Source organism: Emys orbicularis, chromosome 1 (genome assembly GCF_028017835.1).
Source record: "Emys orbicularis isolate rEmyOrb1 chromosome 1, rEmyOrb1.hap1, whole genome shotgun sequence".
NCBI lineage: Eukaryota > Metazoa > Chordata > Testudines > Emydidae > Emys > Emys orbicularis.
Genome location: NC_088683.1, coordinates 316,271,759 through 316,298,189, shown reverse-complemented (window position 1 = coordinate 316,298,189; position 26,431 = coordinate 316,271,759). Strand labels below are relative to the sequence as shown.

Genomic DNA, 26,431 nt, shown 5'->3' with positions numbered 1-26,431 from the left:
TGGACTTTGGAAAAGATATGGGGAGAAAAAAGACATTCTGGTTATCCGTCACTTAGGGGACATAAGGAACAGCACCCTCTGAGCCTATGAAAGTTTGATTCTCCTGGCCTGAAGGGCAGGAGCTGCTGATAACTTGCTGTAAGTGACAGACCATTTTCGGCAAAAAACATAAGTTGCTAGAATTGAGTTTTACACTGGCTCTTCCATCCAGCCCTGCACTCCATGGCAGAAGAGCTAATTTTCTGAGATGTGGAAGTATTTCCATCTTGCTCTAGCAGCCTGGTCATTCACACAAGCTCTACTCCACTTCGGGATTCCCCTACACAGAGAAGATCCCCAGCTAGCCAATTAAGCTGTTTCTTTCTTCCATTGGAAAAAGCCTGATCCAAAATGTTTAAATGATTGGCCCAAGCTGACCTAGTAATCCGTGGGGATAGACATGAATAGAACACAGGTCATTTGACACCAATCATTAGGCTATGCTGCCCATAATTCTTTATTAATTTAACAGCTGTGAAAGTCTAAAAACAATGTACTGGAAAGAAAAAAAAGGAGCAAGATTTTGTGTGCAAAATAAATGCATGTGGTCAGGCAGGCCACACAGACTGTCCTCTAAGCTGTAAGTGAATGGCAGTTGCATGATTGTTTGTTTGATGCTCTGTAGTCATTTGACATTTTATTATTACATTGATAAGCATGAAAATAGTCACCTTAAAATTCTCTTCTGTGAGTCCTTCTTCAGTTTTGGCATCTCTTATCATTGCGGCAACGTATCGCTTAACAAGATTTCTCATCACTTCCTAAAAGATTTAAAAGAATGTGTTAGTTTCGCTGGCAATGATAACTGGACATACATTCACTGAACAAATTGCATTTTTGCTTCCTTTTCTAAGACACTACAAAAATGTTAACACTTCTAGAGCCAGTCAAATGTTTCATCAACGTGTTTTCTCAATGAAAAATAATTGTTTCAATTAAGGAGATTTTTCTTTAAATATGTGTGTGTGGGGGGTAAATCCTATCCCATCCCTCTCTAATAATTACCCATGCTATAAAAAAAAAAACCATGGGCCTTCACCTGGTATTGATGATGTCTCCTCAAATTATCAGCTGCACGCCTCTGAAAAGAAACAGATTGAGATACTGAGTGGTATTAATGCTAGTGACTGATTAAAAAAAAAAAAAAGTCAACAACTGGCTGAAAGTGGCAGGACAGCAATATGATGCACTAGGGCAAGTGATGTTGAGGGCTGGTTCAAGGTCTTTTGGGAAGTTTTGGTACTGGTGAAAGGCCCATCCTGGAGCTGGACAGGAGGGAGGGCTGCTGACGGGCAAAATGAGAAGTGCATTCTTGTGTCTTCTCCATACTGCAAAGGGGAGATCTGTGCGAGCTCTAAGTAGGACAGGGTGGAGTGGAGCACAGGATCTGTGATCAAACTGAGATGCCCTCAGCACAAAGGGGCTGGGGAAGGATAATGGCTACTATTCTGACCTTCAAAGCTAGGATAGCAGCTATACAGGGGCTGAGTAGTGCCCCATGACTACCCCACAGATTAGAGAGTGAATTCTTCCTCCTCACCCGTTAGCTTCCTGCACAAAGCCTGATTGCTCATGTTTGGTGCAGTGAAGAATGAATTTGGATGAAAGAGAAAACCCAAGTAAACTTTTGCACTGTAGTGCAAAGGGCAGTCTCCTCAGATTAATGGTATATTTCATATCTGGATGAAAGGGTCAACATTACGTCACCGGCCAGACTCAAAATAAAGCCAAACCTGTCCACATCGCCAGATGGACAATGCTCAAATGGTGGACAACAAAAAGAAGCTTCATAGGAAGAAATGTGTAAAACACAGCACTACCAACAACAAAGCAATGGGTATCTCATCTGATTGTACTCAGATACCTAAGGGGTCTCAGGAAGAAGGAAAAAAATAATTTGATTCTTACTCTGCTCATGAATTAATGATCTCCTCAATAACAATTCAGATGGGCTGATTGAAGTCTTTGCTTATTCTATACCTTTGATTGTCCCTAGCTTATATTAATAGATTCCAAATCCAGAAGAGAAAATTGTGACCATCTAGTCTGACCACCTGTATAACACAGGCCATAGACTTTCCCAAAATAATTCCTAGAGCAGATCTGTTAGAAAAAATATCCAATCTTGATTTAAAAATTGTCAGTGTAGAGAATCTACCATAACCTTTGGTAAATTGCTCCAATGGTTAATTACCATCACTGTTAAAAATGTATGCTGTATTTCCATTTTGAATTTATTTAGCTTAAATTTCCCGCCATTGGATTGTGTTATACGGTTCTGTACTATATTAAAAAGCCCATCATGAAATCTTTGTTCCCCATGTAGAGCAATAGACTGTAATCAAGTCACCCCTTAATCTTCTCTTTCTTAAAATAAATAGATTGAGCTGTTTGAGCCTATCGTTATAGGGCATGTTTTCTAATTCTTTAATCATTCTTTTGAATCCTCTCTGAACCTTCTCCAGTTTACCAATATCCTTCTTGAGTTTTGGACAAGAGAACTGGACACACTATTCCAGCAGAGGTCGCACCAGTGGCAGATACAGAGTAAGTTAGCGGGAGCAAGATTGATATTTTTGATTTTTGCCTCCTACATTTGTCATCCCAAATGCAATTGGATGTCTAACCTATGGCAAAATGTATCTAGGAGACCTGACAAAACCGAAGTTATAACAAATCAGGCATTCATATATTTTCTCCAGCTCTTGCAGTCAAGGCTGATTTACAATTTACTTTTGATTGGTAACATTCCTGTACTAGTGGATGGTTTGTAATTTGTGATTGATTTCTCTTTTGTAATTTACTGCAAAGTCATGACGAGACTACAGCAGGATGTAGGGGGCGGAGGAGGGACATTGCATTTTCTGTTGTGGTAGCTTCTCTGAAAAGACACGGCAGAGAATGGTTCCCTAAGTGAGCAGCTGCCCTCTAGTTGTTCCAGTGCTTTTTCCTGATTACATTTCTGTGTCTTTTGTAATTTTGTGCATGCTAAATACAAGTTACTACGTCCCTTCTAACTCAATCACCTGAAGACTGAGTGGAAATGCATTGAGTACTATGCCCACAGAGTACAATGTTTCTGCAAAACCCCTTTGCAAAGGAAGTGATGTAGCCCTCCCCCACTCTGTATTAAAGCAGCTTTGCTCTTGCAATGTTTTAAGGTGGGCCACCAGGTGGAGATGTCTCCCTCTTGTTGGGAGAAGACTGAGGAAATCCTAACAGCATTAGGGTTCATGAAGAGAAATCTGACTCACAGAAGATTTGGTAATGAGGAAAAAAATCATGTTAAGATATCACTGAAATGTGCTTAACTCAAGGTAAAGGTAGTGAACCCAATAAACAAAATAAATACTGACTCCTGCATTGCAGAAACTACCACAACAGCTCAGCACTCTGGGTATTTACAGTGAAATACAAAATAAACACATCAGCTCAAGTTCAGCCTCCCTCAGTTTATGCTGCTATGGAGCAAGATAACACTGATTAGCCAGATCAGTTATTTAATGATCCTGCACCCACTGAAGTCAGTGGCAAAACTCCCAATGGAGCAGTGCAGTGACCATTCAGCTCACAGCCTGGTAATACAGGATTTTGGCTGACAGTACTAACCATATTTTTCAATGTGCAAATATCTCCAGAATATTTTTACCACAATTACAATATGTATTTAATGCACAACACTGATAAACTGGAGAAGAAAAAATGTGTGCGTGTGTGCGCACCTGCATGTATACACATAGAATATCAAACTAGTGTTCAATGCCTCAGTTCTGTCTCTCCAATTAAAATGCTCAGATCCTTTCTTCAGCTCCTAATTCCCTTTCTCTTCTTCCTCACGGCAGAATGGATCCTCACATTCTGCAAACTCACTGCCATGAGCTTTCTACCCACTGCTGATTCCCAGTTCAGGTTGGGAACTGTGAAAAATGTGTGCCAGAAACCTATGAGGGTTTCCAGCAGGGTGAGGGTGATGTAGAGTGGGACATGTTACAGACAAGAGACATGCCTTACCTCCCAACTCTAAGAAACCCCTCTGACCTCCCACACTAGTGCCCCCATCCATTCCCCTAAAACTCCTTACAAACAGGCAGTTCCCAAGTGTTATCTACTTAAGAAACAGAGAGTTTCCTAAAGGCTAAGGCCCAAATTTTCAAAGGTAGCCTCAAATTTTGATTGCCTTTTTTTTTTTTGGGTGCCCACACTTCAACATGAAAGATGTCTCAAGTTAAGCGCTCAAAATTACAGACGTTTTTGAGAATGATGGTCCCAGAGTTTAATTTTTTGAGGTACTGACCACCTCCAACTTTATCTGAGGTCAATGGCAAGTACATAAGGTTCTAGGTGCTTAACGCTGGCCAGGACAGCCAAAGACTGAAGTCACTTGTGAAAATTTGTCATCAAATCACTGAAACTATACTAAATCTTGAAGTTAAGGATGTTTTCCCTCAAGGAACTATATAGTCTGTTTCTTCTCAGCACATCTGTGTCTAAAACTTTCAACATGACTTCACTCACAGCTTTCCCTTTGCTATGGAGAAAGCTAAATTAGGAAATGTTTACGGGTCAAGATTTATTTATTTTTTTAATAAAAAGATAAAATTAAAATTGGTGCTGCCAAGATTCAAAACTTAATGAAAGCTGCATACATGCCAAATGTTAATACTTAAAACAGTCACTGCTTTCCCCTTCTCTTTGTTTAGTGCTCCACTCCCAGAAGGACCTCTTTGAATAGTTACTTTTGTTTAAGCAAGAAAAAGAGTGAGAATTCAAAAACCTTTGATTTAGATTTTTTAATGACTTTTTATTAAAGAAAAGTTGATGTTTAAACGCAGCTCAGCTGTATGTGAAGTGCAGTTGGAAGTTGTGGGTAGAAGAACAGCCATGGACAATATATATATATATATATATATATATATATATATATATATATATATATATATATATATATATATATATATATATATATATATCTCACTGTAATAAAGAGAAGGCATGGTCATGTGATTAAAGCACAGCAGTGGAATCCCTAAGATGCCAGTTCAGTTCCCAGCTCTACCACAAATTTTCTGTGTGATATTGGGCAAGTCACTTAATCTGTCTGTGCATGTGATAAAAAGAAAGATAATAATAAGTCCGTTCTGATGTCCTGTGTACATATAGGACCTTGCATGTACCCCATTTGAGAGACTCTAATCATTACTTTAATACCAGTAATAATTTCTATTACCCTGTTTATTAAATTGCCAGACAATCAATACAGTTTTGCAGACTTGGCAGCAAAATCTATTTACTGGTCAGAAAAGTAATAATACTAAATTATTTTTAGAGACATGATTTTTTTCTGGCCAATTGTTTTTCACCTAGAAATTTTCATAAAGGTAGAATTCAAATTCAAAGTCTGGCCTTACCATCAAGGAGCTCAATGGTCTGGATCAAGGATACTCTGGGATGTGTATCATGCTTGACAATGCCAGTCCTCAGGAACAACACAGCTGTCCGTGGCTAGGGTAAATCTTATCTCTGAAGGAGACACTGCTTTCTCTGGGGCTGGTCCAGGGCTGTGCAAGAAACTCCTGCAGAATCTAACCACCACCTCAAATGTCACCACTTTCCATTCCAAGGGTGATTGCACTCCTTTGATCTAACCTTCACTAACAAACAAGCTAAAACCTCACATTATTTTCCCCTTGGAAAGAAAAGGGTAAGAAAAAAGGAGAAACGTGACAAATGCTAGTTGCATCACTTAATACATTTCTGGAAAGTGCTCAGATAATGTGATGAGGATGGTATAAGAACCTGAGTAAAACGGAATACAGGTAAATGCTTATGCAGTGTTGTTGTAGCTGTGTTGGTCCCAGGATATCAGAAAGACAAGGTAGGTGAGGTAATATTTTTTCTTGGACCAACTTCTTTTGGTGAGAAAGATAAGCTTTCAAGCTTATACAGAGCTCTTCTTTCTCAGACCTAAAGAATAGCTCGGTGTAAGCTCGAAAACTTGTCTCCCTCACCAACGGAATAAAAGATATTAACTCACCCACCTTGTTTCTCTTAAATGCTTATGTAAGCAGGGCCGGCGCTTCCATTTAGGTGACCTAGGCGGTCGCCTAGGGTGCCAGGATTTGGGGGGGGGGGCGGCATTTTGCCGCCCTCGGCGGCAATTCGGCGACGGGGGGGTCCTTCCACGCTCCGGGTCTTCGGCAGCAATTCTGCGGCGGGTCCTTCACTCGCTCCGGGACCCGCCGCCGAAGTGCCCCGAAGACCGGGAGCACGGAAGGACCCCCCCGCCGCCGAATTGCCGATGACGACTGGGAGCGTGGAAGGACCTCCGCCTAGGGTGCCAAAAACCCTGGCGCTGCTCCTGTATGTAAGTCAGCAGCATGAGGAAATACTCAAGGTGTTATTAGCAAATCCCTTCCCCTATGTCCTTCAGACTACTTTAAGTTTAAAATCGGAATGGAAAAATCTACAATTGAGTGATGGTGATAAGACACTAAATAACAGCTCTGAAATTTAATCCTACATCCAATAACAAATCTGGATAGTGAAACATGTCACATAGTTGGAGGAAAATAATATAATTTATTCCAACACTTCTTTTTTTATGAATTAGGGCCTATATTTCAAAAGTGGTCACAGATTGTGGTTAGCCAAGTTGAGTAATTTTAGACACCAAAAGACATTGATTAGTCTGGAAAATTTAGGCCTAAAAAGGTCAATAAAACTGCACTACAAATCCATAGTTTATATATGTACTTCAATGCAGCTTCTCTATATTGCTTAAATAGCAGCATACTAGTTATCTTAGAACAGGGGTAGTCAATTTCTTTTTGACAAGGTCCACATTTCTTAGTCAAGGTATAGTCTACAGAGAAACATTTTTACACCACAATAACAGTAATGATAATAATAAATAAATAAAAGCTTTCGTGGTCCCTTTTTCCTTTGTATCATATCATTTACCAGAAACCAGGGTTCTGGGCGGGGGGTGGGGAGAGGGAAAGAGGACAGATGAGGGAGAAACAAAACAAAGAATAAAAAATATTGAGTTTTCATCAAAAAACAAAAATAAATACATTTTAAAAAATTACAGTGATTTTGAAAAAAAAAGGGTTGGTTTTTTTTCAAATTTTCCTATAAAAAACAATGGCATTTTTGTTCGATTCTATTTGCAACAAAACCTATCTCACTGCCTGTTTTTAAACACTGAGAAACAGTCATAATATTGGTAGATTGGGTGCCATCATGACATTACCTGACTTACTTTACCACTAACAGTATTTTAAAAACTGATCTCCAAGTGATTAATACCTATAAAAGGATTCAAGTTAAATTAATTCTGAACTGATATTAATCACTAATCTCTTTAAAAGACATAGTAGATCCCCAGATCCCCAGCTGGTGTGAATTGGAATAGCTCCCCTAAATTTAACACAGTTGTTTAGACTATCTAATAATCTGGCTCAAAATGTTTAATAAATGAATGTTATGTACCCCACCTTCAAATACACAAACACATTGCCACTGTGAGTCATATTTCTCTTTTAAATATAATCCCACTCTTTTTTTTCTGTCTGGCTCTTATCTGCACTTGTTTCTTTTTCTTCTGTTACGGGACTTTGGGGTTCATTGTAGTTTTCCATCGTTCTTTCTGAATTCATCTCCTGTTTTTTGTTTTGCTTTTCTTTCTTTCTGAATCAATCTTTCTTTATTCCTGGCTTTTCTATGTGAGTTTTAATGTCTCCATCTCTTTTCACTTGTCTGATTCCTGCAATCTATTTTTCATAATCTGTTTCAGTGCCATCTTCATACCCCCTTGTTTTTTTTTCCTAACACCTACTTTCTCCCTTTCTGTGGCTGTCTCTTTTCCTTCTCTATTCTTTCTTTCCTAGCTACAGTAGTGGCAGCTAAACCAATCACACCAGCCTTTCACAATGCAAATGTTGTCCGACAAGGCCATGGTCTGGAACACATGAATTCAGCATCTTTTCAAGAAATCTGGACTAGTTTCAGCTGTCATTCTGCATATCCATCACACGTGAGTCATCTCTGCATGCTTGTTTCTCTATACGTCCACCCAGGAGAAAAACCTCTCACTGATTAAAGTGAATGACAGGATATGACAGGACAATGAGTGGGGCAAGTCTAGACCATCATCATGGGGGTTGGAAAGAGAAAACAGGTAAGAGGGGTATATATGAATAGGCCCAGATAGGAGAATACATCAGATCCTCCATGTAATTTCCCCAGTCCCTGCTCCTGGGGTAAACTTCTGCCTTCATTAAAGTGTGTGGGAGTTTTGCCATTGAATTTACTAGAGCCAGGACTGCATCCCTTGTATCTTTCCTTTATAGGTATTGATATGCCCCCCTTCCCGTTATGTCTAGCACTCCGCAATCTTCATAGTATTTATCCTGGCAACATTCCTGTGAGATAGGGAAGTACTATTGTCCCCATTTTACAGATAGGGACTGGCAGCATAGAGAGACTTAGTGACTTGCTCACAGTCACACAGGAAATCTGTGTCTGAGCTGGAAGTTGAATCGATGTCTCCCAAATCCAAGGCTAGTGTCCTGATAACTTGATCAACCAGCCTTTGCCTCTCTAGTGGGGATCCCTCCCTTTTCCTTCTTCCCCTAAAGGTTCCCAATTCCTTATGCTTCATGCACTATGAATCTGTGCTGAATGATGATAATAGGGGTGTGTTTGATCTAGCATGACACATATAGGAAAATTAGAAAATATTTCTGCCTGCATCGTGTAACTGAAACATCGTGTATCCTCCAAGAGGTTTCCTCTATAATAGGAATGGCTTCTCATGAGCATTGCTTCCAGAGCCTTACAATACTTAATAGCACATTATCACATATTCATTATATACTGTACTGTATTGTGGATATATGCTATTTGTCTGTGGTATGTCAGTGATACTTAAACTATGGCTGTGGAGCCACAGGTATCTCTTTTGGACCCCACAGGCAGGTCTTTGGCAAAGGTGCAATATTTGACACCACATTGTCATGTTTTCAAGGTGATATTGCATAAATGTGTGATTCGGGGGTCTCTCTACTTCAACAACATGCCATGAATGCAACTCAGTGTCGGGATGACACACCACAATGATATTGTCATGCTCTTCCACCCCATTTGAAAGCTAAGGGGATGTCTACACTGCAATCAGAAGTGTGGTTGCTGCCTGTGAAGACATACCCAAGCTAGCTTTGGTCTAGGTCGCTGTAATAATGATAGTCGTAAAGCCACAGCAGCATGCATGGCAGCTGGCCTGGGATCCTGGGTATGTTCTTGAGCAGCTAGTCAACTTAAGATGCCTCAGCTTCACTGCTATTGTTATTCAAGCTAGCTAGATCAAATCTATGTCTACATGTGCTGTAGTCACAGCTTTGATTGCAGTGTAGACATATCTTAAGGGCATGTCTATGCTACAAACTTTTGCCGACGCAAGTTCCAATGGCATAAAACCATTGCAGTTAGTATATGGCTTGTGGGTATGCATACTTGTCTCCGTGTGTCAGCGCTGCGCGTACTCACCAGGAGTGAGTGTGCTGATGCACAGTATGGTGCAATGTGGATAAGTATCCCAGTGTATAACTTACCAAAATCCAGCACACTGTCTTTTGGGAAGTTTTGGCAGTGCATGGTGGGGCAGGAACAAGTCACACAGGGATGACTGGGAGTAAGGGGTCAACTTCCTAGCATGCAACTTTGTACATCCCATAATGCCATTTTTGCACCGTTTTTAAAAATCCCACATACTTGCGTGGCCCTCCTCCCTGTCTGCCATCTCTGACAGAAGCCTGCACAGCTCTGCACTGGTGTTTTGAGCATTGCAAGCACAGGATGCACAATCCTGCAGTATTTGCAGCGCTGCACGAAGAACCAAACCTGGGAGAAACATGATGATTTATTGGAGGACAGTTTGCTGTGGGACATAGCAAGATCCAATTCAAGGTTGTTAGTGGAGTGCACTAAGCAGCTGCAGACGGTGGAGAGCTTCTTCTGGGCCTGAGAAATGGGCATTGACTTGTGGGATTGCATCGTCATGCGGGGTTGGGATGATGAGCAGTGGCTGCAGAACTTTTGGATGTGTAAGGCTGCGTTCCTGGATCAGTGTGCCAAGCTTGCCCCAGCCGTCCAGCACAAGGACACCGGAATGAGAGCTGCACTGACAGTGGAGAAGCGAGTGGAAATCACACTGTGCAAGTCTGCAACATTGGATTGATACCAGTCTGTGGGGAAATCACTTTGGCGTTCAAAAATCCACGGTGGGGCCACTGTCATATAACTGTGCAGCGCCATTAATCATCTCTTGCTATGAAGGACTGTGACTGTCGGCAATGTGCACACAGTACATCAACAGAAAGGGCTACTTTTCCATGGTTATGCGAGCATTGGTGGATCACCGGGAACACTTCACCAACATCAATCTTGGCTTGTCAGGGAAGGTGCACGATGCTTGCATCTTTAAGTACACAGGACTGCTCACAAAGCTACAAGCAGGGACTTTCTTTCCCAACTGGTGGATTACCATTGGCAATGTTGAAATGTCAGTAGTGATTCTGGGGAACCCAGCCTACCTCTTGCTTTCCTGAGCCATGAAGCCGTACACTGGCCACCTCAACAGCACTCAAGAGAGATTCAGCTACCGACTCAGCAGGTGCAGAATGAGTGTTGAATGTGTTTTCGGTAGATTGAAGGGATGCTGGTGTTGTTTACTTACAAGATTGGATGTCAGTAAGAAAAAGCATCCCAACAGTTATATCTGTCTGCTGTGTCCTGCATAATATCTATGAAGCAAATGGGGAAAAGTGGCCACCAGGGTGGAGGTTGGACATAGAGCAGCTGTCTGCTGAGTTTGAGCAGCCAGACACAAGAGGTATCAGAAGAGCTCAACACAGAGTTATATGGCTCAGGGAGGCTATGAAAAAGTACTTTAACAGAGAGCCACCTTAATGCATTGTGGTGTCCTGTGCTCTACCTGGCCCTGCTATTTTGGGGCCAGTTAGGTATTGTATGGTGCTTGATGTACATGAATGAATATAACACTGTCAATGCACCTATTAATTTTGTGGTGCTTGCTATACATTTATGATCATTACTCTGTGTTTTTTCCACTGATCCTGTGAGCTGTGTCACGCCATATAATAACAAGTAAGTGGGTGTTTTCAGTACCACTAGACATTCTGCAGCATATGTTGGGAACTAATAAAGATGGATAATTTTCCAAACAATAGAATTTTCTTGAGTAACAAAAACACTGCAAAAAAATTCTTTGCAAGTTAAGAGCAAATATGTTAAACAATTCTTAAATTGTGTGGAACAGAGCTTAAGAAGGGGAAGGTACATTCATGTCCATTTTAACTACACATAGGGCAACTGTGGCTCTGACACAGTGGTGGGGAACCTGCAGCCCGTGGGCTGCAGATTGCTCACCACTGCTCTGACAGGTCAGTGTATGTGAAGTGGTGGTTGGCCTTACTGTCCCCTGTGTGGAGTGGTAGGGGTAGGGATGCAGACACTTATGCCACGTGCAAGGGTGATGGCAGTGAAGGAAGGTGCTATACTGGGGTTCTCCATAGACTGCAAAGGAAGGCAAGAATGTGACTGTTGAAACTGAAGGTTCACAAGAGTCTGAAGCATGTGTGTTTGCTGCCAGAGAAGCCCCATTATGTCCTGGTGCATCTTCCTCTCCTTTTCCTGCTGGGACTCCTGGGCCTTTCTCCTGTCTGCTCTTTCCTTCTCCACATAGTTTGTGATATTCACCCTCCAGGCCCTCTGCTCATGGTTTGCAGGATCTCATTGAACATGTCATCCTGAGTCCTCTTCTTTCTCCTCCTTATCTAGATCAGGCGTTCCACAGGTAAGGAGGGGAACGCCTGAAGGCCACAATGGCAGCAGCTACAGATAAAACACACAGAGGTACCGCTGTCAGTGTAGTCACAACGGAAAGTGAAAGTTAAGATTCAGAACTCCCTTCCCTTGCTCCCCTAAAGTTTTAAACAAGATGTACTTATTGACACTTCTGCTTCAGAGTGCTTGTGCACAGCACCACTCACAGCACCAGCCACGGGGAGCATGGCCTGCCGCGGTGAGGGAAATGAAGAGGGAATTGCTCGGTTATGTCAAACTATGAGTATAGGGCATTGAATATTGGCACCCATTTCCAAGGTGGTGGTGATTTTAGCTGATATCTCACTCCTGAGGGTAATAAAGAGACAGAAAGCACAGCTACTGCTGGTGTCCCGAAGCAGCTCGAGCCCATATTCCGCTAGCCTGTTTACTGAAAAGGTGCCTGCTGAAGATATCGCCAACTGGTGTGGGAAAGTGTCCTACCACAGAGAAATAAATAAGGCTGCCATCCCTAGAAAGCTTTGAGAGAGGATGGCAGAGTGCCTCCATGAAAGTTTGATCAAGATTTCTCAGGTGCATTCAAGGGCTATCCCCGTGTACATAAGCAAATTGCTGAAACTGTCCCCCACCCGAACTCCCCCCAGCCTAACTCTAGAGGGGAATGAAAAGCAGATAACTCTACCTCTCTTTGTTGTGCTGCTACCTTTTCTAGTGTGAGTACATTAATGAAAAGCTGATAGCTGTGTCCTGTTAAGTTGGGAGCTCCATCAGTACATCACTGTAATGGGAAATACATTTACACACTTACCCGAGGTTCCTTCCCCTGTATCAGGCTCGCCCAGGCTCGACTGCTGGGACTGAATGGACAGTGGTGGAGTCTCAAGCAGTTCCTGGCTCGCAGCATAACTGAACCCCCTGATCGATGTCCCCCATCTTCCTCCTCTTCCTCCTCGCTGTTCACAGCAGGGGCCTGTGACTCGGGCTCCTCAGAGGGATCCACAGTTGTCTGCAGTGTGGTGGTGGGGTTTCCACCAATTATGGTATGCAGCCATTTGTAAAAATGGCAGATCTGTGGCTCAGCACCAGATCAACTGTTGGCCTCCCTGGGACATGCCTGCCACAGTGCCTTTGCTCGCATGCAGCACTGCTGCTGATCCCTGTCGTATCACTTCTCCTGCATTCACAAGCAACCTGCTCACAGATGTCCACGTTTCTACAGCAGGTCTGTAGCTGTGAATGCACAGCCTTTTCTCCCCACCGGCCCAGGAGACCCAGGCTGGAGAGTGTGGCCAGCATGGTCAGCTGGGCAGTTACACACAACAGTGGAGAATGGAATAGTGGAGAATGGATAGCTGGGCAATCAGGAAAAGGCATTTCAAAAATTCCCAGGGTTTTAAAATGTGTGTGTGTGTGTGGGGGGGGGTGGTAGGGAGGGAGGAGCTTCCTGCCTCTGTGATCTCTGAGCAGTGGAGTTCAGATCTGTGACAAGAGCCATCAGTGCTTGGCATTTTGAGACAGCTGCTGGAGGACTGTTGGGGACAATACATTGTCTACACTCATGCTGCCCTGACCTCAGTACATCGACCATGGCTCAATGCTGCTTGGTGAGGTGGTGTTACTGTGTTGCTCTAACGGGGCACTTACATCAGTGGGAGACAAATTTAAGTGTAGCCACATGAGCAACAAGGTCAACACAAGGCAGCTTATGTCAACCTAACTGTGTAGTGTGGCCCAGGCCTACATGACTTTCCAGCTCTGCAAGGCTAAAAACCATCTATTTAGAAAGGGATGGGAAGAGACCGAGTAAAAACCAGGATGGTCAAGTAACAGAGGGGTAGCCGTGTTAGTCTGAATCTGTAAAAAGCAACAGAGGGTCTTGTGGCACCTTTAAGACTAACAGAAGTATTGGAGCGTAAGCTTTCATGGGTGAATGCCCACTTCATCAGACGCAAGACCAGGATGATATATTCCTTACCCCTATGGTTCCAAAACTTTCGGGTTTCCTTCTAATCTTTTTCTTGCACAGATGTCTCCATGTCCATTTGATCAGATACCAGAGAGACTTGGGGCTTGGTAAAACATTGAAGGGAGTAGGCAGAGTCCCTCCTTCTTCAAAGTAACTCATCCAAAGCTTTGTTCGAGCAAACTTCCATTCGATGTCTGCATGATCCTGTATACAAGAAACATAACAACTGACAAACTGCTAAATTAACAAGGTGAAAAAAAACTTACAGGGGCCCTATAAGCTAAACATATCCTGAAGTGCTAATTAAATGGCTTATAAAAAACATAGCTGTCTTTGTGATAGAAATTATAATGCAGCAATTGACTTGTTTTACCCAGTAAGAGATAGTCTGGATATTATGTCACATTTAATCTTTCTTGCATTGCTACAGATATTTAAAATAATTAAATACCTCTAAGGCAGCAAAGGAAAATTACAAATAGAAAAAATACTAACTGTCTAGCAGTGGTCTTTTGCTATAGTACCATATCATCATAACAGGCATTCTACATAGAGCAATTCACTTTCTTTCTGACATATTAGTTTGAGCAATGCTGTGGGACCTGGGAAATGTGGTCAAAATGTGGGTTCCATTTTGTGGAGGCGCTGTTAATTGGCAACCTCAAAAATTCAAACATCATGAGTGAGGTTTCCCCAAAATCATGAGTTTAAAAATATTGGATTCTTTTAATTTGTTTTCTGGTTTTTAAGTCTTTGGGGTACTCTCAGATGGTGCTTTGAGCTTTTCCCTGCAACCATAGGGGGTGGAAATTATATATATTTTTAAATGAAAGTTGAGATTCTCACCTAATCATATGCCTCCAGGAGCTGGGTATTTAAATAAACACCAAATAAAGTGAGAGTTGCAATCAAATAGTGAGAATTGGCAATACTAGTTGCTCTCCTGTTTTCAGGACAGTGCTGTATAGAGCTGTGGGTTTGTTACCATATAGGTAGATGTGGGCAGAAAACAATTTTCTTGTCCCAGGAAAATTTTTGAGATTACATTTTTCCCCATTCCACATCAGGATAAAACAGATCCTTATCCAAATTTTTCAGGGGGAGAAAAGAAAAGAAATTGCTTTCCTTCAAATACCCATTAGCCTAGTGATCAGGGGAACTCACCTAGCATAGGGGAGGCCCAGGTTCAAGTTTCTGTTTAGAAAATAGATTATAATAGACAACTTTTAAAAAGTCAAAATTGAAACAAAATGATTCTTTCAAAATTTTCTTTCACAGAGAATTTCAAAAATTTCTGATTGCATTCCTAATCAGATCAAAAACAAATCCTGAAATCCTTCACGAAGTGGCATTTATATTCTCCACACAGTTCTAGTCATGACTGCATCTGCCAAAGATCAACCTATTTAATGAGTGTTAAGATATATAAAAAAAAAAATAACCCCAAAGTTCTGATTAGAATAAAGATACAGTTTTCATGAAATGAGAAAACAGGAACAATTAAGGAAATGTCCGAGGCCTCTACTGCCGCTTCCTTATATGTCATCAAATCAGATACCACATCCTTGCATTCACTGTTAGTAGGAGAGTCTGTGCAATTTGTAAAGCCACCACTTTGTGAAACTACACCAGTTTCAGTTACTGCACTCTCTCCTGCAAGGGATTAGCACTTGCATAAAGTCTTAGAGAACTGAAGGTGGGGAAGTAAATATTTTAAACTCTCTAGATGTGATGGTCTGAAGACACACCAGATCCTGCTATCCCTACTTAAGCAAATCTCTCTTTAATGTGAATGGGTGCTTTGCTTGAGCAAGGAATGAAGGATCATTCCTACATCTATGTTTATGTTTGTCCCAATGGCTGACATTTTCAAAGTTGCCTAAGGAATCTGGACAACCAGCTCCCATTAATTTTATCTTTATGCTTTGTAAGAATCACTGGATATAGTACTAACCATTGATTTGGCTTGAAGTTTGGAAAATCGCTTTTTAAAGCTTAATCAATCTTGAGTGTAAAATAGAAAATATGCAACCAGCCTGTTGCAGATTCCTGATTCTCAGAGCAGATCTTGGCTAGAACAGTCTGCTCTAACCTATGCCAGTTGACAGCAACCTTGATACACCCTGCCCCTCCCACAACACAACTGCTGTGTGAGGAGCAGCTTTGCACCATTCAGAATTCGGGGAGAATTCTCATCTGGCCAAATCCAGCAGTTTTCTTGTCTGTTTGTGCTTGAAGGGCAGTGCAAAGGAACTAGAAGACATCAGAGAATGTGTCCCCGCATTCTATATTTAAATGGAATTTAATGCTGGAAAAAGCGGATGTGGAAACTGCGAGAAAATACTCCTTGCAAGCGATTTAATAAGGAGAAATAACTTACAGCAATGAGCTGGTAAGAGTTATTCATCATGGCTATTAACATGTTGAGTAGAACAACCAGCGAGATGACATTATAGGTTCCAAACATGGTGGCCCCAACAAACTCAGTAAACTCATGTCGTGCCTGTACATTGGTCACGTACAGATTGATGAGACCAAATATAGACCAGAATAATGACTGTAGTGTTTCAAATAGTCTGAAAAATAAATAGATAATAATAGCAGCAAATATACATATATATCCAAATCTTTCCCTACATGCACAGTCAAAAAGCCCTTTGTGATAGCAGAGGACAGGATTTTCCCCAATATACACAGAAGTATGTAATTTTCCAGAGAAATTTTGGTAAACTCTCCAAACTTGAGTCCTTAAAGCCAGGCATCTAAATACATAAATAGGCCCTTCAGTAAGTGGCTGCTTCTATTCAAATCACTGCTCAGCATCTCTGAAAATCAGGCCAGTTATTTAAATATAGGTACCTACACTTGAACATTTTTGGCCCACATGCCTAAAGTTGATCCCATTGAAGTCAATGAGAGTGTGGTCTTGACGTCAGTGGGCCAGAATTGGACCTCTAAATTAATTTAGTGTCTGAATTTCAGCAGTGGGTGTGCCATATGAAAGAAGAAGCAGCAGTGGGTTAAAATGATTTGTTTTTATCAGTAAACAGTTTGTATATTCAATTGGTAGTGTGCTTTGAGAGTCTTCTAGATAAAAGGAGCTGTAGAATTATAGGGGCATTCCCAGGCATACATTTTGTTTAGTAAAGAGCTCAGAAATTCAAAGATAAAGCAGACAATCACAAAATGACATTATAAATAAATAAATCCTATCTCCTAGAACTGGAAGGGACCTTGAAAGATCATTGAGTCCAGCCCCCTCCCTTTGCTAGGAGGACCAAGTACTGATTTTGCCCCAGATCCCTAAGTGGCCCCCCTCAAGAATTGAACTCACAACTCTGAGTTTAGCAGGCCAATGCTCAAACCACTAAGCTATCCCTCCCCTCCCCCATTGTGCTTCTACAGTTAAATTATATAATATCCCCTTAGAGATATGGCTAGGACAGCAGCTAGGATGTCAAATAACAAGGTGCCATCTTTGAAACAGATCCTTAGGAGCTAAACAGTTTAAAAGAATATCACTTCTTTGTAACACAAAGCTGTGCTAATAAACTTCAAATTATTATTTTGAGCCCTGATCAGCCCTATGCTCCTGGGCAGTGTGGAGCAAGGCTTTACACTATGTCTATGCAAGTCCTAGGGCCTGATTCTCCTCTCTTTTATACCAGTGCAAGTCAGGAGTAACTAAACTGGACTCTGGAGTTACAGATGTGTAAATCTGGTGCAAGTAAGTGGAGAATTGGGCCCAGGGTGCCTCCAAGGAGTGGCTGTGCAGCATGTCTTTCTGCAGTTCTTGGAAAGGCATAGACAGAATGCACCACTAAACTCCCCTGCTGGCAATTTCTCATGCACTGAAGAAGCAGGAGCCACCACAACCTGCCTAGACAGCCTCTTTTACGGCCATAACCACTGCCAGCACCCTTCTTCAGATCCCCAGCGAAGACAGCCAAATTATCTTTGCCTCCCTCAACATCACCCTGGTGGGGAAGTGGCTCTTGGTACAATTTAAATGCAGGTGACTAGCTAAATATGACTTATAGAACTCAGCTGTAACAGCTGTTTGTATCAGAAGTCTGATTCAGTGTGGAAGGTGAAAGTTCAAGTAGAGAATTAAAATTCATTTAATACAGATTGGGCACTAACCTTGTCACTTGATATAGCTAAAGAACTAAAATCACTGACTTTCAAAGTGAAGGAAAATAAATAACTGAAACTCATTATTATTTAGCCTTTAAGACAAAAGTGAGAATGTAGAGATTGAACATTTACAAGAAATTCAATTGAAGGTGGCCTTGCATTCAGGCTCCCTGGCAGCTTGGACTGAATTTTTTCCCTTGTCCTGCTTCAGTGGAACCTTGTACATCCAATTTATCCACACACAAACAATCTTGAAGTTTTTGAAAACTGAAGTTGTTCAGAAGATGACACTTTAATCTTAACAAACAGACATAGAAGAAAACCACAGCAACATTTGCCTGTAGAAGCAAACTCTTAGCAGGTTAAATTTATTTGTTTGGAGCCAGATCAGTATTTTATTGCCAAAATCACACTATCATCTCATTTTTCTCATTTTAGCTCATACCCTTTTAAGTTACTTCTGTGGACGTCTTTCTAGCATAGACCATACGTTATCATAGATTGCTGTATTTGTTATTAATTATTATTTTTATTATTATTATTAATAATAATAATTTGTATTGTATGACCTAGAGACAGTCATGGACCAGGACACCACTGTGCTAGATGCTGTACAAATGCTGAACGAAAAAGATGTCTCTGCCCCAAAGAGCTTACAGTCTGAGCCAGTCTAAGTAGAGCTTACAGTCTGAGCCAGTCTAAGTAGAGCTTACAGTCTGACTCAGTAAAATATTGCACGTATCAAATGAAAAGTAGATATGCCACTTACGTTGAAAATGCATTATTCTGCTTTTCACACCGTATTCCTTTGCAGCTGTCGGGTTCATTTGTTTCATAATAGAAGTACAGCTGGTTCAATCCATTTGCAAAAGCTAGCAGCACGAGACAGTATATGAATAGAAACTTTAAAATGTCCAGTAACATTCTTCCTAGAGATATTTGCAGAGGTCCCAGGTGAGAATTTGCAGTAAATAATGAGATCAAGCGCAGGGAACTAAAGATGTTCGCAATAGCAAACAATGCCTCAGCCACCAATGTGGGGTGCCACATATCCCATTTTTGACGCGCGAGTAAGCCACTATACTGGAGGGGGAAAAAAAAAAGAGAGAGTTATACTTTTGTTTTCATACAGAAATCAAAGTTGTTCAGTTTCTTTGCTGAGCCATTCTGTTCAGGCATGAATAACACAAAAAATAGCCCTTTTTGGTATGGACTATGTTTGGTTTGTCTCTTCAAAGGAGTTCATAATCTTAATATTAGAACATATATGGCTTGTGTGTTTGTCCTTATCCAGACCTTTATCTGAAGGATAATTTATACTCGCCTTTTTTTATTTTGTTATGATTTTGTTTCAGTGAAAGGATTACAAGTCTGGTCTTTTTGTAACTGTCTGTGAGAGACAGTAGAAAAGCAGTACACACTGTAATTGTATTTAGCAAATTTATGAAGGTCTGGCTCTCTCGAAATGCAGAAAGTAGGTGCTGGATCCTGCAAAGTCAATGAAATTACTCAAATGAATAAGGACTCCATATATAAGCATTTGATAGATCAAGGCTTGGATAATCATTGAAAAGTTGCTATACAGTAAATAAAGAATAAGAATATCATTTAATCTCTAATATTAAAACAATGGCAATATCTATTTGTTCTCCCTTTGAGACATGCCTAATTGTTTACTTGACTCATTTTCAGTCAGTCTGATCCGTGTAATCATGAACCTTTAACAGTCCAGGCCTACCAATAGGTTCCATGAAGTTGAAATGCATTTTAAAATAAAACCTTTCTAAATACTCTTTTGTAATTTTTATTGATTATCTATTGAGTACCTTTAATATGCTCTGTGCTGTAAAGAACATATCAAAAGACACAGGGCTAAATTCACAAAAGGACTTATGCACCTAACTACCACTTTAGGAACCTACATCCCAGAATAAGGCCCAGTGGGATTCACAAAACCTCTGTTCAGCTGCTCCCAAACACAGTAGGCATCTAAATTCACTTGGTATCTACATTTTTTCAGTAAAATCTCCCTAAGTACTTATGTTTCTGCCTCTGTGCATGCACACTGCTACCTCACACCAGGTGTCTGGACTTCTTAGCCCCAAAGCAATGCATGAACCAGGGGAAGAAAGGCATTGGAACTGTGGGGCCTGATCTGGTAAGCATGCTCAGAGCTTGCCTATGGCAGTCTGATCCAGTAGGTGAGATCACGCAAAATAGCCAGTGGGGGAAAGAGGACCTCCCTCAGAACTTTTACCTCAGTGTACACAACTGGGATGTGGGAGCTGACCAGCTCAAGTTGCAACTCCAACTGAGAGGGAGAAGGGAGATGAACTGGAGTCTGCTATCTCTCAGCTATATGCCCTAACCACTGAACTATGGGAGAGCCTGAGGTGAGACTCCCTCAGTCTCTCCTGTTGAAGCTGTTCCATGCGGATAAATAATGAAAGAGTCACTGGGTCACAGAGAGAGAAAGAACAAGCAAGCATGAGAATAATTCTGTAGCCTCGTGCTGAATGCATTCACTTGGGGGAGGTGGGAGATCCAGTATCCATTGTCCAATGACTTTTTTTAACCCTCATCTATATTCGTGGGGTAAAGTTGTATCCCACAAGCATATATGTTGTAATAACTCATGAACTGGTGGCCCTCCAGCTATGCTGTTTTAGGACATTTTCACCTAGGCGTATGTACACAATTCAGTGACATTTTTTTAAATTAAGCATAAAAAACATTTGTCTGTATCAAAAATGTATGTAAGGTACAAATGTATTCCAAATGTGTTGCTCTATTATTTTGTCCCTTGGTTACACTGACATATTTGCCACGGTCAGCTGACCAGAAGAGCTACAAGCAATGTGGAGAATGCAGTGAATTTGTATGTGATGACCACTCCACATTGATCCTCATGTGAAAATGGCGTATAGGCTCACACTGAAGAGACGCTTGCTAGTTCTTTCAATTTGCTAGTTAAATAAAGTTTTTTTGTCTCAAACAAAGAATTGTTCTTAATTTCTGAATGCACTGCGGGGACAACAATCCCCCACAACACAGTTAATGTAACTTTTTCATGACAATGGATTTTAAATAAAAACATTTGTCCTAAAACATTAATGACGTAGCCACAGTGGAACAGCTTCAACAGACGAGAGCGCCACATCAGCCCAGTAGTGAGGGCACACACCTGAAAGGTGGCAGAACCAGGTCAAAAGCCTTTCCCTCCCTTCTCTATGGAAATGGATACTTGAATCAGGAGCCTCCCACAGCCAAGGTGTGTACCCTAATCACTGGGCTAAAAGTGATTCCCGCCCTCAGACTTCTTGCAAAAACCACATAGGTGCCCACCACCAAGAGAGGGTTTGCCATGGAGAATCCCAAGCAGAGGGAGATGCCTCCCTCCAGCCTGACTTAGGTGCCAAACTTCCGGGGGGTCGGAGGGGGCGGCTTAGGACACATCCCTCTCTTCCACATATCCCACTGACTAGATTAAGAGAGGAGATGCCTAGTGTACTGGCTTTTGTGAATCCCACTCTGAGGCACCTCTCTCTCCCTATTCATTGTATAAACAGACTAGTTGTCAGCTTTGCGAACAGGGGCTGCTAACAGGGAGTTTCGCAAGGGAGTTCTCCAGGTGAAGGAGGAGCTAATACAGCATCTGTGGGGTAAGTGACTGTCTGTAGTGTGTGTTTGTTTGTGTTTGGGGGTTACTTGCTGTGTGCTGAGCTTGTGTTTGTTTGTTTGGTTGTTTGAGGGACCGTGTGCTCTGGCTGGCAGTTGGAGGCAGGTTTGAAAGCTCGAAGCCTCTGGTAATTGGCTGAGCCTTAATCAGTGGGCGGGGCATTCACTCAGGCCAGGGCTTTATAAAGCCGCGCACAAGTGACCAGGGAGCTTTGCGAACAGGGGCTGCTAACAGGGAGTTTCGCAAGGGAGTTTAGAAGGGGAGTGGGAAGGGAGTGGGAGTCCCTCGCCAGCCGTAACCCCATCCCCGTGGCCCCCCCCTAAAACCTATAAACCAAACCACATTCCAAAACTCCCTTCTGTAAACCACCCTTTCACTAACTAGGATACAATGCAGGCAGAAGCCCAGCAGCAGAGTGGGGGCTATCCAGTTTATTGCACCGACTGTTGCATGTATGATTACCTGCCCTGTGGGCGGGTGGCGTATGTGTGCAGTCGGTGCAAGGAGCTCCTGGCCCTCAGAGACCATGTACGGACTTTGGAGGCCAGGGTGGCGGAACTGGAGGAGCTGAGAGAGGCAGAGAGGTATGTTGATGAGGCTTTCCGGGACACTGTAGAATTGTCCCACCTCCGCTTAGACAGCACCTGTGCTGTTAAGGAGGAAGAAGGGCCCAGGGAAGTAGAGCAGTCAATGGGAGCAGAGGGAAACTTTCCCGTAGTTGGGACCCTCCTTCCAGATGGTTCTGGGGTTGCCTCTCGCACTGAGGTTGCCTCTCCGGGGGAGGGAACTCCAGTTTCTAGGAAAAGGCAGGTGTTAGTAATGGGAGATTCGATTATTAGAAATGTAGATAGCTGGGTCTGTGATGACCGGGAGAACCGTATGGTGACTTGCCTGCCTGGTGCGAAGGTTGCGGATCTCTCGAGGCATCTAGATAGACTTATGTGTAGTGCTGGGGAGGAGCCGGTGGTCGTGGTACATGTAGGTACCAATGACATAGGGAAGGGTAGGAGAGATGTCCTGGAAGCCAAATTTAGGCTGCTAGGGAAGAGACTGAAATCCAGGACCTCTATGGTGGCATTTTCAGAAATGCTCCCAGTTCCACGCGCAGGGCCAGGTAGGCAGGCAGAGCGTCAGAGTCTCAATGCGTGGATGAGACGATGGTGTAGAGAGGAGGGGTTCACGTTCATTAGGAACTGGGGAAACTTCTGGGATGGGAGGAGCCTATACAGGAGAGATGGGCTCCACCTAAACCAAAGTGGAACCAGACTGCTGGCACTAAACATTAAAAAGGTTGTAGAGCAGTTTTTAAACTAGGAGATGGGGGAAAGCCGACTGCTGCAGAGGAGCGTGTGGATCGGACACAGACTTCTCTTAGGGGAGAGTCTGATGATAGAGAATCTCCAGGTTATAGTCACGAGCAGAGGACTGAAAAGTATAATGTAAGGGCCGGATCAGATGATAAACAGCCACATAAAAAAGAATCTGGCACATCAGAAAAAGGCAGGCTAATAAACAGGGACAAGTTTTTAAAGTGCTTGTACACAAATGCCAGAAGTCTAAATAATAAGATGGGTGAACTAGAGTGCCTTGTGATAAAGGAGGATATAGATATAATAGGCATCACAGAAACCTGGTGGACTGAGAGCAATCAATGGGACACAATCATTCTGGGGTACAAAATATATCGGAAGGACAGAACAGGCCGTGCAGGGGGAGGAGTGGCACTATATGTTAAAGAAAGTGTAGATTCAAATGAAGTAAAAATCTTAAGCGAATCCACAGGTTCCATAGAGTCTCTATGGATAGAAATTTCATGCTCTAGTAAAAATATAACATTAGGGATCTATTATCGACCACCTGACCAGGACAGTAATAGTGATGATGAAATGCTAAGGGAAATTAGAGAGGCTATCAAAATTAAGAACCCAATAATAGTGGGGGATTTCAATTATCCCCATATTGACTGGGAACATTTCACTTCAGGACGAAATGCAGAGATAAAATTTCTCGATACTTTAAATGACTGCTTCATGGAGCAGCTGGTACGGGAACCCACAAGGGGAGAGGCGACTCTAGATTTAATCCTGAGTGGAGCGCAGGAGCTGGTCCAAGAGGTAACTATAGCGGGACCGCTTGGAAATAGTGACCATAATACAATAGCATTCAACATCCCTGTGGTGGGAAGAACACCTCAACTGCCCAACACTGTGGCCTTTAATTTCAAAAGGGGGAACTATACAAAAATGAGGGGGTTAGTTAGACAAAAGTTAAAAGGTACAGTGACTAAAGTGAAATCCCTGCAAGTTGCGTGGGCCCTTTTTAAAGACACCATAATAGAGGCTCAACTTCAATGTATACCCCAAATTAAGAAAAACAGTAAAAGAACTAAAAAAGAGCCACCGTGGCTTAACAACCATGCAAAAGAAGCAGTGAGAGATAAAAAGACTTCCTTTAAAAAGTGGAAGTCAAATCCTAGTGAGGCAAATAGAAAGGAGCACAAACACTGCCAACTTAAGTGCAAGAGTGTAATAAGAAAAGCCAAAGAGGAGTTTGAAGAACGGCTAGCCAAAAACTCCAAAGGTAATAACAAAATGTTTTTTAAGTACATCAGAAGCAGGAAGCCTGCTAAACAACCAGTGGGGCCCCTTGAAGATGAAAATACAAAAGGAGTGCTTAAAGATGATAAAGTCATTGCGGAGAAACTAAATGGATTCTTTGCTTCAGTCTTCACGGCTGAGGATGTTAGGGAGATTCCCAAACCTGAGCTGGCTTTTGTAGGTGACAAATCTGAGGAACTGTCACAGATTGAAGTATCACTAGAGGAGGTTTTGGAATTAATTGATAAACTCAACATTAACAAGTCACCGGGACCAGATGGCATTCACCCAAGAGTTCTGAAAGAACTCAAATGTGAAGTTGGGGAACTATTAACTAAGGTTTGTAACCTGTCCTTTAAATCGGCTTCAGTACCCAATGACTGGAAGTTAGCTAATGTAACGCCACTATTTAAAAAGGGCTCTAGGGGTGATCCCGGCAATTACAGACCGGTAAGTCTAACGTCGGTACCGGGCAAATTAGTTGAAACAATAGTAAAGAACAAAATTGTCAGACACATAGAAAAACATAAACTCTTGAGCAATAGTCAACATGGTTTCTGTAAAGGGAAATCGTGTCTTACTAATCTATTAGAGTTCTTTGAAGGGGTCAACAAACATGTGGACAAGGGGGATCCGGTGGACATAGTGTACTTAGATTTCCAGAAAGCCTTTGACAAGGTCCCTCACCAAAGGCTCTTACGTAAATTAAGCTGTCACGGGATAAAAGGGAAGGTCCTTTCATGGATTGAGAACTGGTTAAAGGACAGGGAACAAAGGGTAGGAATTAATGGTAAATTCTCAGAATGGAGAGGGGTAACTAGTGGTGTTCCCCAAGGGTCAGTCCTAGGACCTATCCTATTCAATTTATTCATAAATGATCTGGAGAAAGGGGTAAACAGTGAGGTGGCAAAGTTTGCAGATGATACTAAACTACTCAAGATAGTTAAGACCAAAGCAGATTGTGAAGAACTTCAAAAAGATCTCACAAAACTAAGTGATTGGGCAACAAAATGGCAAATGAAATTTAATGTGGATAAATGTAAAGTAATGCACATTGGAAAAAATAACCCCAACTACACATACAACATGATGGGGGCTAATTTAGCTACAACGAGTCAGGAAAAAGATCTTGGCGTCATCGTGGATAGTTCTCTAAAGATGTCCACGCAGTGTGCAGAGGCGGTCAGAAAAGCAAACAGGATGTTAGGAATCATTAAAAAGGGGATAGAGAATAAGACTGAGACTATATTATTGCCCTTATATAAATCCATGGTTCGCCCACATCTCGAATACTGTGTACAGATGTGGTCTCCTCACCTCAAAAAAGATATTCTAGCACTAGAAAAGGTTCAGAAAAGAGCAACTAAAATGATTAAGGGTTTAGAGAGGGTCCCATATGAGGAAAGATTAAAGAGGCTAGGACTCTTCAGTTTGGAAAAGAGAAGACTAAGGGGGGACATGATAGAGGTATATAAAATCATGAGTGATGTTGAGAAAGTGGATAAGGAAAAGTTATTTACTTATTCCCATAATACAAGAACTAGGGGTCACCAAATGAAATTAATAGGCAGCAGGTTTAAAACAAATAAAAGGAAGTTCTTCTTCACGCAGCGCACAGTCAACTTGTGGAACTCCTTACCTGAGGAGGTTGTGAAGGCTAGGACTATAACAATGTTTAAAAGGGGACTGGATAAATTCATGGTGGCTAAGTCCATAAATGGCTATTAGCCAGGATGGGTAAGAATGGTGTCCCTAGCCTCTGTTCGTCAGAGGATGGAGATGGATGGCAGGAGAGAGATCACTTGATCATTGCCTGTTAGGTTCACTCCCTCTGGGGCACCTGGCATTGGCCACTGTCGGTAGACAGATACTGGGCTAGATGGACCTTTGGTCTGACCCAGTACGGCCTTTCTTATGTTCTTATGTTCTTATGTAGGCTTTGTGAATTCCAGTGATTTTCTAGGTGCCTAAAAGGTGTGGCAATGTGAAGCTAGCCCGTAATCCCTGTTGAAGTGCTTACAGGGATGATAATACTTCCCTATCTCACAGGGATGTTGTAAGGATAAATAGTTTAAAGGTCATAGAGTGTTTTGAGATTAACTGATGAAAAGTGCAAAATAAGAAATAGGTAGTATTAGTATTACTACT

General features: G+C 42.0%; 1 protein-coding gene across 6 annotated transcripts in view; it reads right to left on the bottom strand.

Moving 5' to 3' along the window:
• Positions 1–26,431, bottom strand: part of TRPC4 (transient receptor potential cation channel subfamily C member 4) — a 131,590-nt gene that overhangs the window by 2,039 nt on the left and 103,120 nt on the right. For 3 of the 6 annotated variants that reach the window (XM_065404366.1, XM_065404381.1, XM_065404404.1), the window contains 5 exons: positions 18,777–19,090; positions 16,251–16,446; positions 13,880–14,074; positions 1,079–1,120; positions 711–800 (listed from right to left, as the gene is read on the bottom strand). In XM_065404366.1, coding sequence (XP_065260438.1) covers positions 711–800; positions 1,079–1,120; positions 13,880–14,074; positions 16,251–16,446; positions 18,777–19,090 — 837 coding nt within the window. Of the gene's footprint in view, positions 1–710; positions 801–1,078; positions 1,121–11,582; positions 11,591–13,872; positions 14,075–16,250; positions 16,447–18,776; positions 19,091–26,431 lie in introns of all 6 variants that reach the window. The other 3 variants (XM_065404373.1, XM_065404388.1, XM_065404397.1) reach the window with 3 other exon arrangements.